Source organism: Polyergus mexicanus, unplaced genomic scaffold (assembly GCF_030449975.1).
Source record: "Polyergus mexicanus isolate NDT 795.1 unplaced genomic scaffold, iyPolMexi1.0 SCAF_15, whole genome shotgun sequence".
Taxonomy (NCBI): Eukaryota; Metazoa; Arthropoda; class Insecta; order Hymenoptera; family Formicidae; genus Polyergus; species Polyergus mexicanus.
In genome coordinates this window covers 3,813,301-3,831,716 of record NW_027223335.1, presented here as the reverse complement: position 1 = coordinate 3,831,716, position 18,416 = coordinate 3,813,301, and the positions used below count along the sequence as shown (strand labels likewise).

Here is an 18,416-nt window from a genome sequence, read left to right as displayed (position 1 = left end):
ATTAGATAACTATATATAATGGAACCATATAATTTTTTATATAAATCCTTTCGCAATTAAATTTTTAGAAAGAGCAAAGGAGATGGTTTTAGACATTCTGCGCGTGAGTATGCGTGTGTATGAATACCACGGATCTTTTAATTGGTAATACAAGCAGGAAGGGGAAATACTATATGAAAAAAATTAATTAAAAATAAAAGAATAAAACTTTTTAAAACAAAGCTTTGTTTCTTAGATAGCCAACTAGTTATTGTCGACATAAGCAATTTATCAGAACAGATAAAAAAGAGATCTTGTTGACAATGTGTGCAGAGATAACATCGATAGGCTGTTAAGACATAGAATTGTAATGTTGCAAAATGATACGTATATATATTTGAATTTTATATCATATAGATAACTTGCATTATATTATTTGTTTTTTTTTCCACGTTATATTACTGCAACAATGTTTACTGGGTGGATAAGTGCACGCACACCTGACAAATATTCAAATATTGTTTTTCTGAATAACGAAACCTCCCCTAATAAATAGTTTTATTCTACATTTTCTATACTTAACTAAACTACATCTTATATACTTACAGTTCACTCAGTATATATAATACATATATGTATACTGGGTATCTCGAAATTTAAAAAATAATAAAATTGCAGCATAAAAGTTTGTAAAATAATAAGCAATAAAAGTATTTTTATTTCAAGCAATAATTTTAGAAATTATTAAAATTAATCACAAAATCACATTTTATAAAGAATCGTTCGGGAATTGTACATGTATCATTATTCTAGTATTATAATAATGGCAATAGGCTCAGAGTAATAACGATACACTAGGTGAGAAAATTGGCAAATAAGTGCCGAGTTATTAGCGTAAATCTTTTGTTGTTTAATTTCAATGACGTATACGTTTTTTAATCCATTTTCAATAGATAAAAATATATAGAAATTAAATTCCTATATTCAGAACTTAAAAATAATAATAATATAGAGGCTCTCGAGATTAAAATCAAATATATTGGGAAAAAGGCAGTCGGAGCCAAGCGCGGTAAGCAGTTCGCAATGTATTTATTATCAGTGGTAAATCAATCAAAAAATTATAAATTACTCGTAATTATAAATAATTTATACTTTTGCATCGATTTATCACTGATAATCAATACGTTGCGCACTATTTACCGCGCTTGACTCTGACCGCCTTTTTTCTACTATATTTGATTCAAAATTGTAAAATTGTAATAAATTGTAAGTGATAAGTAACATTGAAGGATGTCTCACCTAAACCAAAACAAATAGAGTCTGTGCCAGTTAATCGATAATATCATTGATACGTGTGTACCCGTTGGATGATCCAAACCACGTATTCACACTTAAATCGTATAAAAATATTATATAAATTTTAGATCACATACACAAGTAATAAATCGTTTTTTATATTATAATGAGAAACTTATATATATATATATATATATATATATATATATATATATATATATATATATATATGTTTTATAATATAATAAAAACAGAATAAGTTTAATCGTTTTTATTATATAATAGTCATTACTATAAATATGCTATACAGAGTGTCCTAGAAGAAAAGGTCAATATTAGGAAGGGTAATGGTATTGATCATTTTAAGCAAAAATGTTCATATAAACGACTGTCCTATTCCAAATGGAATAGAAAATTACACGCCATCTTCTCACAAAAACTGATAAATGCATTGATGTTGACTATGAAATTTTTGAAAATTTATTATAAACTGTAAAAAAATGTGTCACTTGAACAATAAATTAGAAACAGTATATAGTATCTCTTTCTTATCAGTAATTTTACAACTGTACATTCAAACAGCTCTATCTCGGGAACTGTTTGAAATAGAACACTCGTTTATATAAACATATTTGCTTAAAACCAATATCATCACCATCCAGAATATTGATCTTTCCTCCTCAAATACCGTATATATCGAAAGCTAACCAAGTACTCATCCTACAATATCGATGAATTATTGTGCTATATGGAATATAACTACAATGTAACATACCGTATTCCAAAATTCACTGTCAGCACTGGAAATCTATAATATACGTGTTACACACGTGAACCTTAAATTTTCAATACTGTCAGTGAATTTTGGAACACGGCTACCCATATAGCACAGAACATTGCAGCAATATTGCAGCAACATTGCAACATTGCCGCAATGTTGCTACAATGTTGCAATATTGTTGCAATGTTGCTGCAATGTTCTGTGCTGTATGGGTACATTATATTACAAATATGACATCTATGAGTGGGAAAAATTACAACTAGTATATAACGTAATTTACATATATTAATTACATGTTATATAACTAATTTTTCCTAATAAAGATCTATCACATATAATATATATATACATATAATGAATATACTTACGAACCAAAAACACGATAAGATACAATCAATTCCGATAATAACATGGCCAGAAAAAAAAAAGAAAACAATTTTTAAAGCGTCTGATTTCTGCAAAAAGATGCATTTTAAAAGATTTGTCGTGAAAGAAAGTTTACAACGTGTACATATAGATTTGCCGTCATCGCGTGCAATGTAATCGCAGGTCATATACCGGAACAGAGTTTCACTTTACTCGTTTTAACCGCATTTTCTTACACTATCTGTACCTAAAATAAGAATGGCTATATACATACAGAGTGTCCCACCGAAATTTCCTCCCCCCCCCTCCCCCTTTTAACTTTTAAACTAAAAGAGATAGACTATAACAAATATATATATCAAATTAAATGGTTTAAATTGAACTTTATTGTGAGCATGGTAGTTGCCTATAAAAGCTATCTATGTTAACGAATGCACAAGTGTACATAATTTTTTTATAACAATGTAGATATTTCGACACAATAAAAGTTGCTACATATTATATGAGTTTTATTGGCTTAAAATATCACGGGTGACGTTTATCTTTTCATTTTCGGCTCTGCGATATGGCCAACATTAAAGATTGACGTATGTCATGTTGTCATTTGATTATAAAATCAAATGATCTCGAGTCAGAAATTGATCATTATCGCAGGGCCGAAAATGAAAAAGTAGATGATAATATATGTAAAATATTTACATTAAATCATACATCGTTGTATTCGTTTCAAACGACGCTACAACTCTTATTATTGAAATATCTATATTGTTATAAAAACATTATGCATACCTGTGCGTTCGTTAACACAGATAGCTTTTGTAAGCAACTATTATGCTCACAATAGAGCTCAGTTTGAACCAATTAATTTGATATACATTTGTTATGGTTCATCTTTTTTTTAATTTGAAATATAAAAAGAGATGGCTTTCGATGGGACACCCTGTACATTTTGATGCTTTAAATAGAAAAAAAGATAATTGTGGTATCAAAGAAGGAGCAAATCTCTCTCTCTCTTTCTAAAATAATTCTTAAAATTAATAATCCTTAGGATTAATGGTCCTTAGGAATACTAGAAGAAATTGGCAGCATAATAAGCGCAATATCTCTTGCTGTGATAATTTATCACACAACATAGCTGATGGTTTTACATACAAAAGCAACGCAATAGATATTTTATAAAAATTATTTTAAGATATTTTATTTAAGCTGAATATATCATAATTCTTTTCTTCTTATTTGCGAATTTTCTTTCCCCACTTTCTTAATCAAAATGAGACCTTTCACTCTACAAGTTATTTTCTTGCGTCTATAATTCTGCGGACTACTTATACTTTGGTGAAGACTGCATGATCCAACACTTCTACAGTACGCTCGAGTTATCAAGCGCACTGGAAGGAACAGTTGTACAGTCAACATTTGCTGATCACGTAGTGCACACTGCGACTATACTGCAAGATATTTATGTTTCTTTGCAATTTTGATAATAAGCATTTTGTGTAAACTGTGATTTTTGTAAAATTCTGCAAATCGCTAATGAATCATTTATCGGATTTTTAAACACAAGGTAATAAAAACTGCGAAATTGATAAATAATTAAAATAAACAGAATATATATATACAAATAAAAAAATTAAAAACTTACACGCATCACATTTCTTTTAAAGATTAAAACTTCTAATAACATAATTCATTTTGCTTGCAACAAAACTTCTCCAACAAGTCATACGGCGTAGTTATAAGAAATAAGATACATTAAGATATATCTTTTATCTGAATTAAATTTTTTTTTTTATTTGTAATATAATGGAGCAATTTGGAAGTCAAAATTTTATACAGCATAAAAATCTACAGGAAATAATCACTTTCTTACTTGTTTAAAAAAGAAAAAATTTTGAATTATGTTATTGAAAGAAATTATAAAAATTATAAAGATATTATAAAAGAAGAGAGATTATAAAAAAATTGGTTTTTTTGTATTTTACAATGTTTTTCAACGACATTTATTATTAGATCGCAAAATGATAAATCTGAAGGAAGCCGCACATATGATCTATGATTTATTTCTATTCATCGGCGTAGCGGTACTTTACATTACTAAAACCGTGATATCAATGCTAGTTCCTCGCCGATATCGAGCAAAATTGATCAAAGATGAAATTGCTCTCGTTACGGGTGGTGCAAGCGGAATTGGCAAATTAATCGCGATTAAACTTGCCAAACTTGGTGCGCGTGTAATTGTCTGGGACATCAACAAAAATGGTAAGAAATTATTATATTTTATCCCAGATGAATAATTATTTTTTGTAATCAAATAACTAATATTTAAATTATTTTAAATATATATTTAAAAAAAAAATAGAGAATAAATTATACAGGGTATTTCAAAGTTAAATACGTCCTAACTTAAAATATGAAAATTTAGGACCTCAAAATAAATCAACTAAATTAAGACATCAAAAGACGGCATAATGACACCTTTAATCATTGGTGTATGATGTGGCTAATGGCTTTAATAAAGTTCTTTTATGATTTGTATTAAGATTAAAATTCATTCGTTTTTACAGTTATGCAACGCATTTGTTCACTATCTATACTTATTCAAATTTTTGTCATAAACGAATATAAAATGCGGCTGATGAGATTGTAAGAACTATTTCTATGAATTTAATAATTTCTGAGACGATCCTTATATAAGGCAATTCAGATATTGAACTAATTTTTGAAAAATCGGATAGATAAAGGTTCGATTTTCACTTATTCGGACAGAAATTGTCTGAATAAATAAAAATCGTTTGTTATTATCTGCTTAAGATATAAAACAAAAATTAACTTTTATATAAATAAAATCTTTAATTTTATAAATTAAATTATTTTTAAATTTATCTATTTATTTACATTAATATATGTTGTATTATATATATTGATACTGTGATTGCTCTTACTTCGGCCGTCAAAAAAATGTCAGAAAATGACATCCCCGGATGACATATCGATGTCATATCCGGGTATTATATGACTTAACTTAAGACGTCTAATTGGCTATTTTGTGACTAAAATTTACCGTCATTATGTCGTCATTTTGCTATTTGGGTAATTACATCTAATTGTGTTTGATTTAACTCCTTAAATTATACACAAACGCAATTCTATATATAAATTTGAAGATATGTAATATGGACAAAGTATAAATATGCATATGTAAATGACATGTAGGTCTTACGGAAGTTGCGGAAGAAATAAAGAAAGTCGGTGGAAAATGTTACACATATTGTTGCGATATCGCTGACAAAGAAGAAATATATCGCGTTGCGAAAGTAATACAGATCGAAGTCGGAAATGTAAGTAGAAAATAAATTGAATAAAAATTGATGTAAGTTTATAAACTATAAATAATTGTCTGTATTGTGTAAAATTGTTTAGGCCAAACAGTTTTTATTATAAAATTTCCCACTTTCTTTATGCACAAAATAAAAATGCTATTGCACTTTTTAACTTTCGCTCGCTTTCCCACTCTAACAATATAGTCATTTGTTATAGAATTACGTGAAAAGGTAGCACAAGAAAAGAATATGTCACTTTATGAAACTCAACTTATTCGCAAAATACAAAATGTATCAATTTGCCCACGAATTACATAGCGCTATTTCTGAATGAAAAATGAGTCAAAAAATTTTGAACCATTTTTTTGCGATGCTTAATAAAAGAGGAATTTTTAAATAAAAGCTATCTAATCAGCGCTGTTTTTTAGGCGAGAATACGTTCTTAAGTCGCGCATCGATTAGTATGCGTAACGCACATTCAACTCGGTGCGCAGCTTTTACGAACGTAAAAAATAGCGCTGATTAAATGATCTTTATTTAATAATTCCTCTCTTATAAGTGAGTGCAAATTATGACGCATTCTATAGACAAGATTTATAACGACATCTCACTATACAAATATTTGATTATATACGTAAAAGATAATTTAGAAGAGAGAAAGGGAGAGAGTTCTGCTTTTTAAAAAATATTTTTTGAAGATCTAAAACGCAAAAAAAATTTATAATTATAAATAATTATTTCAGGTAAGTATGTTAGTGAATAACGCTGGATATGTTTACGGAAGAACTTTTATGGAATTGCCAGATTGCGAAATCGAACAAACATTTAAAGTAAATATCCTATCGCATTATTGGGTGAGTATAAATATTAGCTCTCTATCTTACAGAAATCGTTAATTTTCGACTATATTTCATCTAATATTGTTGCAGATTACAAAATCATTTTTAAAAGACATGATGAAAAAAAATCACGGTCATATTGTGACAATAGCAAGCGTCACGGGACTCATAGGAACTTATAAATGCACGGATTATTCTGCGACAAAATTCGCAGCCATTGGATGTCACGAGAGTCTTTTTACCGAGCTAAAAGTACATAAAAAATTATTTAATAAAGCGAATAATTATCGGGTGACACTCGAATGCTTGCGTCCTAATATAACTGCCTACGGAACTCCCTAATCCTCCGATTAATCTAGTAAAAAGTATCTAATCGGTCGCTGTGAATAGTTATGGCAAATGCAACATAGGCAAATGCTTTTTTGTGATGTGATATTTAGAATGCCGAGTTATATTCAACACAAAAATGATTATTCTTTGTCTAGATTCCCTTGTTGAATTGTATTATTTGATGTGTTCTAAGGTGCATGGATACGATGGAATTCACATGACTTTGGTTTGCCCTTATCTCATAAACACGGGAATGTTCAATGGAGTAAATCCCAGGTTTGTAAAAGTATAACGTAAAAGTATAACACAAATACCGGTAAGAAAAACTATAGTCTCTCTCTACTTCTGTATTCTTAGCACTATATATTCTTAACATTTTTTTAATAGTCGAGTTCAATGATTTCTATAATTATGGTTCTTGTATACACGATGCGGCAACGCTTGCCATACTCATTTAAAAAGCAACGCGTTAGTCAATCGACTTACAACTTTTCCATAATAGCGAAAAATTGACTGGCTACCACGTCGTTTCTTGCCGCATTTTATGTACAGGAGCCATAATATTAAAATTACGAATTCGTAATTCACGGCCAGCTGACAGTGGTCACCATAGTCTCTCTCTCCCTCTCTCTCTCTTTTCCCCTCCCCTTGTCGATCTTATATATAATAATTTATATTGTATGAAAATTTTAATAAAAATTTACAAAATAATTCACACACCAAACAGATTGTTGCCGATGCTTAAACCAGAATACGTTGCTGAACGAGTGGTCGCGGGTGTATTAGCGAATGAGATGTTGATAGTGTTGCCCAACATCATAAAATATTTATTGCTATTTAAATAGTGAGTTCAATATAAATACGCACTATACATAAAAAATTTTAATGATCATCTCCCTTATTGATGTCATATTGAGTTGTAACGTTAAAAGCGAAAAATCATATGAATGTTTTTCTTGCAAAATACATCAAAATAAATAAGTTTTTTTTTTAATGCGATCACACGTATTTAATAATATGGGTTAGTATAATATGCCGAAAACTTTCTTTTTGATTCATAAATTAATAAATAGCTATAAATCTTGGTCAATCGTCGCAGGGTCTATTTTCGTTGATAATGTAGCACTAATGCACCATTATTTATTAATGTGGGAGAACAAAAAAAAGTTTTTGGCGTATTTTACTAATCCATATTATCAAACAGAATTAAGTAACCGTATCTACAAAAAATTTCATTGTATTTCGTAAGAAGAAAATTCATACAAAACATACATAAAATAAGCCTTAATACAATACTTAAAAGATTTTAATGTTTTCAGTCTATTCCCAATTAAAATATGCTGGGCATTAATGTATCACATTTTGAAAGGACCACAAATTATGATGACATTCAAAGGTCGTGAATCAAGGAAGACATCAAATGATAATGATAGTATAAACATATATGCGAGCAGTAAAGTTACAGGAAACTAAAATAGATATTTTATATCTTTGAAATATATTTTTATATCAATATCAATTTTATAAATATTGAAATGTTTTTTAGTTCTTTCTTATGTATCTACACATGTTTTATATAATAAACTCTATTTAAAATGAAAACAGAATTAACCATTTACAGCAAATCGTAAAAATAATTCAGTCCTTGACCTAATTCCCATATTGAAATCCCTGTACCTAATTCATTAGCGAGATCTAACCTTTCCTTAATCGAATATAATGTTGGATAGAAAACATACCCATTACCTACAGATAACCTGAAATAAATGCATTTATATATAGAGTGTTCAGTAATAACCGTATCACTTCTCGTGTACAGATAGAGTAGATTAAACCAAGGAGAAAAGTCCTTTTTGTGATTTTCGCAATAATTATTGAAAAATTAAGTAAAAAAATCTGCCAATTTGCACGAGTATAAGCGCGTGGCGAAAAGATACAGCCCTGTTATGCGATTGCCAAGTTCGCGAGAAAACTTTAAGAGCGCTTTATAAACGAGTGGTGCATAACGCTGGATTTTCGCGTCCTAGCGATCGTATACCCATGGGCTGTCTATACACTGCGCGCTTATATTTGCGCAAAATGGCAGATTTTTTTTATTTAATTTCTGAATAATTATTGCGGAAATCGCAAAATGGTAAAGGACTTTCCTCGGTTTCATACGCTCTATTTGCATAAAAGAGGTGATACGATTATTACCGCACACCCTGTATATATGTGTATGTATATATATATATATATATATACACACATATACTTACAAAGTATTATATAGTCAGAAAAAAACTTACTTTGATTTAAAGAAATGCTCCTTGCTATTATCATCCCACTGGATCTTTCCTTTAAATGATTTCAGTATACCCAAGTATTCAGATGCAAGAATTGCTCTACCACCCTCTGGTGTATAAATGTAACCATAGAAATTAATACCTAATAAAATTTGAGATCGTCTACGATCGTCTTTCTGCGGAACTAATAGTTCAACACATTGCCTGGCCCAATTTAAAGGACTATTTGGACCTGGTCTTTGTATACTCGAGTAATCATAAGTCATTAGTGAAAAAGCATTTACATATGATGCTAAATCATCAAATTGTTGTTTTGAAAACAATTCAATTTGTGCACTAAAAAAATTTGAAGAAATATCAATTAAATAGGAAGATATCTATGTCATATATATGTACAGATAAGCCCTTGTAGTGCATATTTTTTGACTTTCTATTGTTTATTATATCTTTTCTACTGCTCTCATTATTCTACATTTGCATTTCAATTAGATGATTGCATGAGAACATAATCATATAATTTAATACAAGGGCCTTCCTGCGAAAGTACTTTCAAAAAATATTGTCATTAAATACCCTCTAGATGGTGGTATTGCTAATATAATGTCCAAATTATATTTTTTTAACTCCTGTGCAATATATCTAACTATAAAAGTAATAACTGATAAATTTGCACCTGCAAATACAAACTGGTTCCATATTTCTAAAACATATCCATTAAAATGGAAGGTCTGTAAGCATAAGATATTTCTATATATTATATTTTAATAGAATAAACAATAATCTATATTTTTTGAGAAAAAAGATATTCTATTTATACCTGAGCAATATCCACGAGCGATACTATTAATTGTGTTTGGCTCTCTGTATTATTGTATATTCTAATAATGTCGTCAATTGACCAGTGTTCAAACAATACTCTAGGTAAGACTAAAAGTAATAATAATTCGATAATAAATAACTAACCAATATAGATCTATGGATATATTTCAATCCATTTTTACTTACGCTTTACGCTATGATTAGCATTATTATTATTTCTCATTTCTTTTATCCATTTAGTCTGTATAGAGTGAGTGGCCAATTGATAGGTTGACAGATTGCCAAAAGGAAAAGACAACCATACTGGTGATATCATTGTAAACTTGCCATGAAATATTTTAGAAACTTTGAATCCATCCGTATTCCACTGTAAAATTAGATATATTCAATAAATAAATATATTTTATTCTTATAATTCTCTACAAAGCTATACATAGCGTTGCAATAATTACTTACAGAAGTACAATATCCTAATACTTCTTTTTTAAATCTTCTATAATTTGTATCTTCAAAATATCGGCCAGATTCATGAAGAATATCCTGCTGTTTAGGATTTTCTACTACTAAGTTTCTTTGGAAAACATTTTGATTTACAGGACCCTGGTATAACTTAAAGTACAATATTTAAAGTAAAAAAATATTTATATATTTATAAAAAAAATAGAACATCTCTTTTTATGATATCTACCTTATTGGTAGCTTTTTTTTTCTCTTTTTCATTTTTTCTTGCCGGTGGTGACAGAGTACCACAACATAATTCTCCAAGAAATAATATTACAATCAGAATAACCGCGTTCATACTATGTAATTATATTTAGTCACAATTACAAAATATTTCAAATCGTATTTAAAATATTTCTTAAATGACTAATCAAATTTACTTGTGTCACACTTTCTATATATTCCATATATTAAATTTTTTGCTTTTTATCTTTTCAATGCCTGTATATACTTCTATAGTTTTGATAAGGACCGGATAGTTTTTGCAAGGTTCAAACTTGCTGCCATACTTTAATTTTAATATATTACATTTGTTTCATTAAAAAACAAAAATCTCTGAAAATTAAAAAACGAACAAATACAAAAAATAAAACAAAATAAGCCTGTATTTTCGCTGATTTCTAGATGTTGTACTAGACTAGACGCTAGCTAATATAAATGTTAAACATGTGAGGGCAGCCATTTTCAATTGGGCAAAATATACAGACAGTGATGTCACATTCGGGATGCGCATCACACCAAACCGTAATAGAGGGGATAAACAACAGTAGAAAACCACATTAATGCGACATATACGCGGTTTTTGATTGGTGCGTATCCCCTCTATTACGGTTTGGTGTGATGCGCATCTCGAATCTGACATCACTGTATATAGTGTCCGGTAATAATCGTATAATTTCTCGTGTACAGACAGAGTTGGTTAAATCGAGGTCATTTACCATTTTGCAATTTTCAAAAAAATTATAGGAGTAAAAAATCTATATACATGCGCATGCGAGCAAATATATCCGATACTCAACCGTATAAACGCACATATATAATGCATATTATATTATTTATTCATTTTTATAACACACATTTCATATTCAATAATTTTTTAATCAGATGTAAGATCAAATGTATCAATTATTTACTGTTATGGCCATTGCAAATTAATACCCGTGACGTCTAACGCTACAATATCCACTTCAGCATTGAGAAAATCACATAAACTCGGTTTAGTCCTACCAAAATCACCATGTACGAATTCCTTCACGTATGTACCCGCTTGTGTTTTGACATCGAGAATAAAAAACTTATCGGTATTCTCAACGGAAACTTGTAATAATTTCTTCAGTTCATGCGGCTTTGCCCAGCGTACGCGCATCTCGTAAATGATGCGCGTTCGTGGACTTAAAGGCCTCCTATGCAACACTCTTATTGGTGTTTTCTGAATGATTTTGATATTCTTCAATTCATTTAGAGTTTCCAATTGTGACAAACTACCGCCGTTCGTGCTTTGACAAACGCATAAGGCACGATAAAACTTTGTTTTAACATTCTCACCTTCTTTAAGCTTTTTCAAATCAAACCTGAAAATGTATATATATATTTACCTTAAATTTATTTACTTAATATTCATTGAATCTATTTTAATTTTATATATATATATATATATTATATTCTCAACAATTTAATTTATTTTAATTGAATTGATTTTAAAAATTATATTTTAAAAGAAATGTTTTAAAAAAATGTACCTTGAAAGAACTTTTAAACCTGATGTTATTTGGACCTGTTTAGTTGACTGATTGATATTGACAGCTAAATGTCTTAAAAGTTCATTTGTAATATTTGTCATACGAGGATTTATCAATTCAACCGCGAATGGTCGGCCACTATATATGTTTCGTACGTCAACATCTTCTCTTCCTGATGATAAAAACTTTATTGCTGTGCAAATATAAACACCTTATAGCTTTGTTGAAAATAGAAATATATACAATAATAATATAAACACAACCAAATCATACATTCTGCCTTCATAGTTTCAGCAATAAGATTGCACAGTAAGTCTTGCACCGAGGTATCCACTTTTTTTTCACCATTTATGAACCAGGGAGTCTGACTAAGTTTTCTTGAGAATTTGTTATAACATCCTGAAATTGTGAAGCTGTGTAAGAAATTTAATGCTATACTATAATTATTTATAAATAACTCTAGTATCATTTTAGTTATGTTGATACCTCCTATGAAAATACTGCTATGAGAACACAAAATATTATCTACAGAGACAAACATTTTTGATACAATTTGTGAAATTTTAAAATGTTGTACAAGTTGTTCATCCGTTGTTTCAAGGAGTAAAATTTCAATATTCTTCCTACTAAATATGTTATCATTGAATTTTCTTCTTTTTTGTTTATTACTACCTTCTTTGTGTTTGTTCATTCTGAAAGTATAAATAAGAAAATAGATATAGAAAATAGATTAGATATCCTTATTATAAAAAGACAATTTTCTCTTATTTAAATTATCTCCTTTATCATTAATAATTAAAAACACTAATCTTGTTTTACATCATGTAAAATTTTAAAAGGATGTGTGTGACTTACAATTCTTTAAATATTATTTCATCATTAGCATACGTTAAGAAAACCTCAATGAGAAAAGGTGATGGTGTTAATAGATCTGCACATTTTTTCATAGCTTGTTCAAGTTTTGGAATCATAAATGATTTCCAGGTATCTTTGATATTTTGTAATCTTGTTCTAAGACCAGCTACAACAGATTTGTGAATATCCAATTCTTTAGACATATGAGCATACAATATATGTTCTCTGAGTTTCACTGATACAGGAACAGTCAATGCACAAGTAAAAGTTGTGCAATCGTAACCTTTTTCTTTTACTTCCTCTATTATCTGCAAAAGGCATCAGATATCAAGTAACATATATATATAAAAATATGTATTAATTTTCATATTTTACCTTTATCACTACTTTTTCTTGTGTCTTATCTTGAAGTACTCCTAAACATACAACACAAGGTGTTTCTTCCGAAGAAATGTAATCTCTTGTATCAAAACTATCCATCTATAATAATACATTATGAATCTTTACCAAGTCAAATTTATATGTAACAAGATTATTTTTTATATCATTGGTCCGTTCACATAATTTAAAATTTTTACATTTCTTTCTCCAATATTTTTACAAGAAAATTTCTTTCCTTTCTCTCTCTCTAAATGCAAGTAATATCTTCATATAATAACGAAATTGTGATGTTATAAATTTAATTAAATCATTTTTATTGAGATTGTTATTGATATTGATATATATATATATATATTTTTTTCGATATCATTTTTCTTTTTTTCTTATTAAAAACAAACTTACTCGTGCTACAAATTCAAAAGGCTTGCAATAACATTCTGATGTACGATATCCAATAAATCGTAAACAACATCTTAAACAGCAACCTTGCGATTTTAAAAAGTGGAAAATCTTTTTTTCTTCGTCCGTCGAAATAGAATACATCGTAATAATCAAAATATCTAATATTATTTTCTCTCTCTTTAAAGCTTTGTGTCTACAATACCAGAACTCGTACACTTCGCTTCGTAAATTATAATGACACTGGACAAGTTTTCTCACTCAGGAATATTAAATAGCATACGATCGTCTGGACCAATGAGCATGCTATGTAAATCAATATGGCGATTTTATTTCGATGCTCATTGGTCCAGACGGTCTTATGCTATGCATATGCAATTGTGCCAATTTGTGTGTGATAGGCTTCATAATGGCCAACAACAGGTAGTAAATAAGCGCCCGTAACATTTCAGCCATATTGGTTGAAATACTACGGATACGGATACCGGTGATTGGTTGATTCTACGATTACGTTTATATTTCAGTTGACACAGGCTTGTTGTGTTCCGATTCCCCACCCGGGTGTGTACTCGATATTATAGTATATTTCACGTGTACTATAATATCGGGTGCACCCGAATGGAATTGGAACACAGCTCTACGGTCGGAATGATGTTAGAAACTAGAAATGTTTCGAAGCGTTTGATCGATCAATCAGGATAAAAAGAGTAAAAATTTCTTTATTCTGATTGGTTAATGCAATGCTTCAAAGAATCTCTAGCGTCTTCCCGACCGCAGCCACAGTGTAACACACAGTATCACATGATTGGCTATCAAATAGAGAATTTTTAGGATCCCGAAAATTTCTTTATTTAATAGCCAATCATGTGATATTATGTCATCTGTGTAACATGCTGGAATACACCCTGTGTCTCCCCCCTTGCTGGAAAGCATTTTATATTTCAGTGGTCTAAAGTTTATTATATGTGTATAGTTTTATAATCGGAAAGAAATAAAATTTATGGAAACTCTCATGGATACTACTAGGCATTATAAGAATCACTTTGAAGATTACTCCATTTCTGTCAGTCATAATATAATTGAGAATAATTCTACTACGGTATATAGTTTTTAATTATGAGTTTTATATAATGTTATATTTTGTAATGTATAAGTAAAATTATTATGAAATTATTGTATAAAATTTTATGCAAAAAAAAACATTTTTCAGATTCATAATAAATTTAAATCAATATTGACATCAGAAACAAAGAAGTTAATGAAAACATTAAAAGAAAATGAAAAGAAATGGTATAACGATGATTATTCTATATACACTGGCTCAGCAGGAATTGCGTTTACATTATATCATTATGGGAAATATTACAATGACTCTACATATATCAAAGTATTTACGAAAATTTGGATACTGTATTTTTCAGTTAAAAATCAAATGTCATTTTAATATAATTTTTCAGACAGCAACAGATATATTAAGAAAATGTGCTATAGAATTCAAAAGCAAGCATAAAATAACTTTTTTGACTGGAATTGCAGGTCCACTAGCATTGACAGCTGTAATATTATATTCACAGGGAATGAAAGAAGAAATGGAACAATTAATTTATAAGTATATAATTTTTTAATATTTGAATTACGAATGCATTTTGAAGTCATGAATTTTTATTTATTTAATTACTAAGATTTGTATATAGGGATTTTATTTACGTCTAATAAAGTATTTTCCAGATAAATTTTTTTAGAGAGATTAGATAGATTTCAGAGAAAGGGAGAGAGAGTTATTATATATATAATTATATATACATATAAACCTTAAGCTAAATTTAAAATTTTTATAAATATTTGATAAAAATTTGAATATTTAATTTTTATTGTTCTATTATAAAGCTTAAATATTTTTGAATAATGAAAATTTAAAACATTTTAATAATTCATATAAATATATGAAATACAAAACGGTAATAATATAATCTCAATCATTAATAGTAAAGGTAAAACACAAATGTAGAACTGAAAATTAACAATAAGGTAAAATAATAGTTTTTCTTATTATTTTTGAAAATTTCTTTTATTAAAGAAATAAAATTTAAATTTGGATTATTCGCAATTTTCATTGTTTAAAAACATCTCGATTTGAACAAAGTAAATATGCTGTAAAATAAATTTTAATAGGTATAATTATTTTTCGCGATATTTACATATAAGAGATAGAGAAATAATTTAATTTAAAAATTTATAGATTAAAATCTCTATCTACTTATGTTTTGGATAAACATAATGATGTTCCTGATGAATTACTATATGGAAGAGCTGGATATTTAGCTGGTTTGCTTTATGTAAATGCAAATATATCTCCAACTCCTATAGAAGCAGATCTCATAAAAAAAGTATTGTTTTTTAATATAACTTTATATATAATTTATATCTATTAAAATAATATAAAATTTTTTTATATAAAAAAAAATTGTTTTTACACAGGTTATTTCTTATATAATAAAAAGCGGTATATCATATTCTTCATCAAATCGTTGTCAATCACCTCTAATGTATTCTTGGCATCATAAAGAATATGTTGGTGGTGCTCATGGATTAGCTGGCATACTATATTTGTTATTACAGGTGTTACATTACAAAAATTATATATTTTGGAAAATGATACATTATTTGCTATTTGATTTTATTATCTTAATACTTTAAAATGTAAAGTTAGCTATATCACTATTATTATTTGCATTTTTTCTTTTTTCTTTTAGGCACAACATTATTTAACACAAGTACAAATTGACAATTATTTGAAACCATCGTTATACTATCTTCAAAAATTACAATTTTCTTCTGGAAATTTCCCTTCTTCAATAGGAAATCCTTCTGACAAATTAGTACAATGGTGTCATGGAGCACCTGGAATATCTATATTGTTTTGTTTAGCTTATAAGGTAATACAAATTCCATACAAAATTTAGTGAATTATAATTATTTTCTAGTAACTTATTATTTTATCATTGGAATAATAGATATTTGAGGATAGCACATTTCTAGACACCGCAATACGATGTGGAGAAGTAATATGGGAAAGAGGATTATTAAAAAAAGGATATAGCATTTGTCATGGTGTTGCTGGAAATGGTTATACTTTCATATATTTATTTCAAGAAACAAAGGTTTGGTTCATTCCTTGAAGATAGGTGACAAAACATGATATACGAATATTTAAGATTTAAATAGATTTAACATCAAATTATCAGATATGTAGATATACCAATACACAGCAAAAAATTCATATTACACAACTATAACATATTAAAGTTATTTAGTTTGAAGTTTTTGGATATTTGTATTCATATTATCTATCTTTACTATGAAATTTACTATGAGAATATGTTTCAAAATATATTTATATAATCATTAAAACAATTTATAATTGTTAAAAAAATTAATCTTAATATTATTTCAATAATTTTAGGATATTAAATACTTATATCGAGCTTGCATGTTTGCTGAATGGTGTTTTCATTATGGTTCACATCAAAATCGATGTCCTGATAGACCTTTTTCTTTGTTTGAAGGTAACTTATTAATATGTAAATTATAATATATTTACATTACTAATATCTTATATAAGGCAATGTGTACAATGTACAATCAAAACACACAATATCTTGTACAGCAAACAGTGAAACAGATCATATATCTATATATGGCTAATTTTAAAAGTATCTTAGATTATCAAACTTTTATAATATCTTGGGTAATTGAAGAAAATATTTCTTAAAGCATGATAAGATTTTATATATGTATCAAATCGATCGAAAATATTATAATAATATTTATGTATTATTTGCATTTTCAGGTCTTGCTGGTGTTATATACTTTTTGTTAGATGTACAACAATCACATTTGGCTAAATTTCCGACATATAACATTTAAATGGGACAATAAATTTTTTCAAAAAGACGATTAATATTTCACATATTTCTCTGTATATCAACCATCTCATTTTTACGTTAAATATCTATCTAACAATAAGTTCTTATTGATATCTTCTACATTGAATTTTGCAATCGAATTTTTGTATTTTTAAAATTAGAATTGAACAATTTCTTCTATTCTTTATTATGTCTCTCTCTCCCTCTCCCAGTTTATACTCACTCTAATGGGATAAAGCATATGTGTAGAATATTGGTAGACCGATGTATAATTAATTCTTCTGGGTTGAATTTTCGTATATATCCTACATCCTACACTATTGATTTCGATAAATATATTTCATACAGGGTGTTTCTTGAAACATATATAAATTTTTGGTTACCACACAAGATAATATACATAAAATATATCAAATGGTATATATAAAAATATTGGGTGGACCGTTAGATTATCTTTGTCAAAGATTCACTGAGGTTGATAGTATTATACCTCAAATAATATTGAAATTATTACAACTTATGTTTTTACATTATCATGATGTGATCATCATTATATTTAAAGCAAAAATATAAACTGATCTTTTTAGAAACAATAAAGGC

General features: G+C 28.2%; 4 protein-coding genes across 7 annotated transcripts; 2 read left to right on the top strand and 2 right to left on the bottom strand.

Annotated features, from left to right (window-relative positions):
• The first annotated feature begins 4,440 nt into the window (after positions 1–4,440).
• LOC138939782 (estradiol 17-beta-dehydrogenase 11) lies at positions 4,441–8,368 on the top strand. Its single transcript, XM_070307952.1, is given in 8 exon segments — positions 4,441–4,681; positions 5,636–5,760; positions 6,486–6,596; positions 6,672–6,833; positions 7,105–7,187; positions 7,639–7,755; positions 8,231–8,340; positions 8,343–8,368. Coding segments are annotated over 8 exon segments (975 nt in total).
• Positions 6,405–11,307, bottom strand: LOC138939780 (chitinase domain-containing protein 1). The gene is given in 8 exon segments (XM_070307951.1): positions 6,405–8,668; positions 9,200–9,532; positions 9,770–9,924; positions 10,014–10,123; positions 10,202–10,382; positions 10,472–10,624; positions 10,704–10,739; positions 10,741–11,307. Coding segments are annotated over 8 exon segments (1,140 nt in total). The 5' UTR covers positions 10,771–11,307; the 3' UTR covers positions 6,405–8,526.
• An 83-nt stretch (positions 11,308–11,390) lies between these two features.
• Pus10 (Pseudouridine synthase 10) lies at positions 11,391–14,528 on the bottom strand. 3 transcript variants are annotated; one of them, XM_070307948.1, is made up of 8 exons: positions 14,402–14,528; positions 13,894–14,133; positions 13,486–13,590; positions 13,111–13,418; positions 12,742–12,947; positions 12,529–12,654; positions 12,256–12,448; positions 11,391–12,087 (listed from the first exon to the last, which is right to left on the bottom strand). In XM_070307948.1, exons 2-8 carry the CDS (start codon positions 14,032–14,034, stop codon positions 11,652–11,654), a joined length of 1,515 nt encoding a protein of 504 aa, XP_070164049.1. In that variant the 5' UTR covers positions 14,035–14,133; positions 14,402–14,528; the 3' UTR covers positions 11,391–11,651. The 3 variants fall into 3 exon arrangements, with proteins under 3 accessions (XP_070164049.1, XP_070164051.1, XP_070164050.1); XM_070307950.1 differs by lacking the exon at positions 13,894–14,133 and having other exon boundaries at positions 14,402–14,525; XM_070307949.1 differs by lacking the exon at positions 14,402–14,528 and having other exon boundaries at positions 13,894–14,307.
• Positions 14,529–14,797: 269 nt separating this feature from the next.
• LOC138939819 (lanC-like protein 2) lies at positions 14,798–17,948 on the top strand. Of its 2 annotated transcripts, XM_070308015.1 has the most exons (9): positions 14,798–14,989; positions 15,101–15,277; positions 15,348–15,499; positions 16,130–16,277; positions 16,369–16,509; positions 16,644–16,826; positions 16,905–17,051; positions 17,354–17,456; positions 17,741–17,948. In XM_070308015.1, the coding sequence occupies exons 1-9, from the start codon at positions 14,891–14,893 to the stop codon at positions 17,815–17,817; spliced, it is 1,227 nt and encodes a 408-aa protein (XP_070164116.1). In that variant the 5' UTR covers positions 14,798–14,890; the 3' UTR covers positions 17,818–17,948. The 2 variants fall into 2 exon arrangements, with proteins under 2 accessions (XP_070164116.1, XP_070164117.1); XM_070308016.1 differs by lacking the exon at positions 16,369–16,509.
• The last annotated feature ends 468 nt before the right edge of the window (positions 17,949–18,416 follow it).

Excerpts from the sequence above, each read along its gene's own strand:
- LOC138939819 (XM_070308015.1), top strand. The coding sequence starts at position 14,891 with ATGGAAACTCTCATGGATACTACTAGGCATTATAAGAATCACTTTGAA. Across the intron at positions 16,510-16,643 it reads TACTATATTTGTTATTACAG|GCACAACATTATTTAACACA; the intron begins GTGTTACATTAC and ends TTTTTCTTTTAG. Across the intron at positions 17,457-17,740 it reads ACCTTTTTCTTTGTTTGAAG|GTCTTGCTGGTGTTATATAC; the intron begins GTAACTTATTAA and ends TTGCATTTTCAG.
- Pus10 (XM_070307948.1), bottom strand. The coding sequence starts at position 14,034 with ATGTATTCTATTTCGACGGACGAAGAAAAAAAGATTTTCCACTTTTTA. Across the intron at positions 13,591-13,893 it reads CTTTTGAATTTGTAGCACGA|ATGGATAGTTTTGATACAAG; the intron begins GTAAGTTTGTTT and ends GTATTATTATAG. Across the intron at positions 12,449-12,528 it reads TGAAACTATGAAGGCAGAAT|CAATAAAGTTTTTATCATCA; the intron begins GTATGATTTGGT and ends ATATTTGCACAG.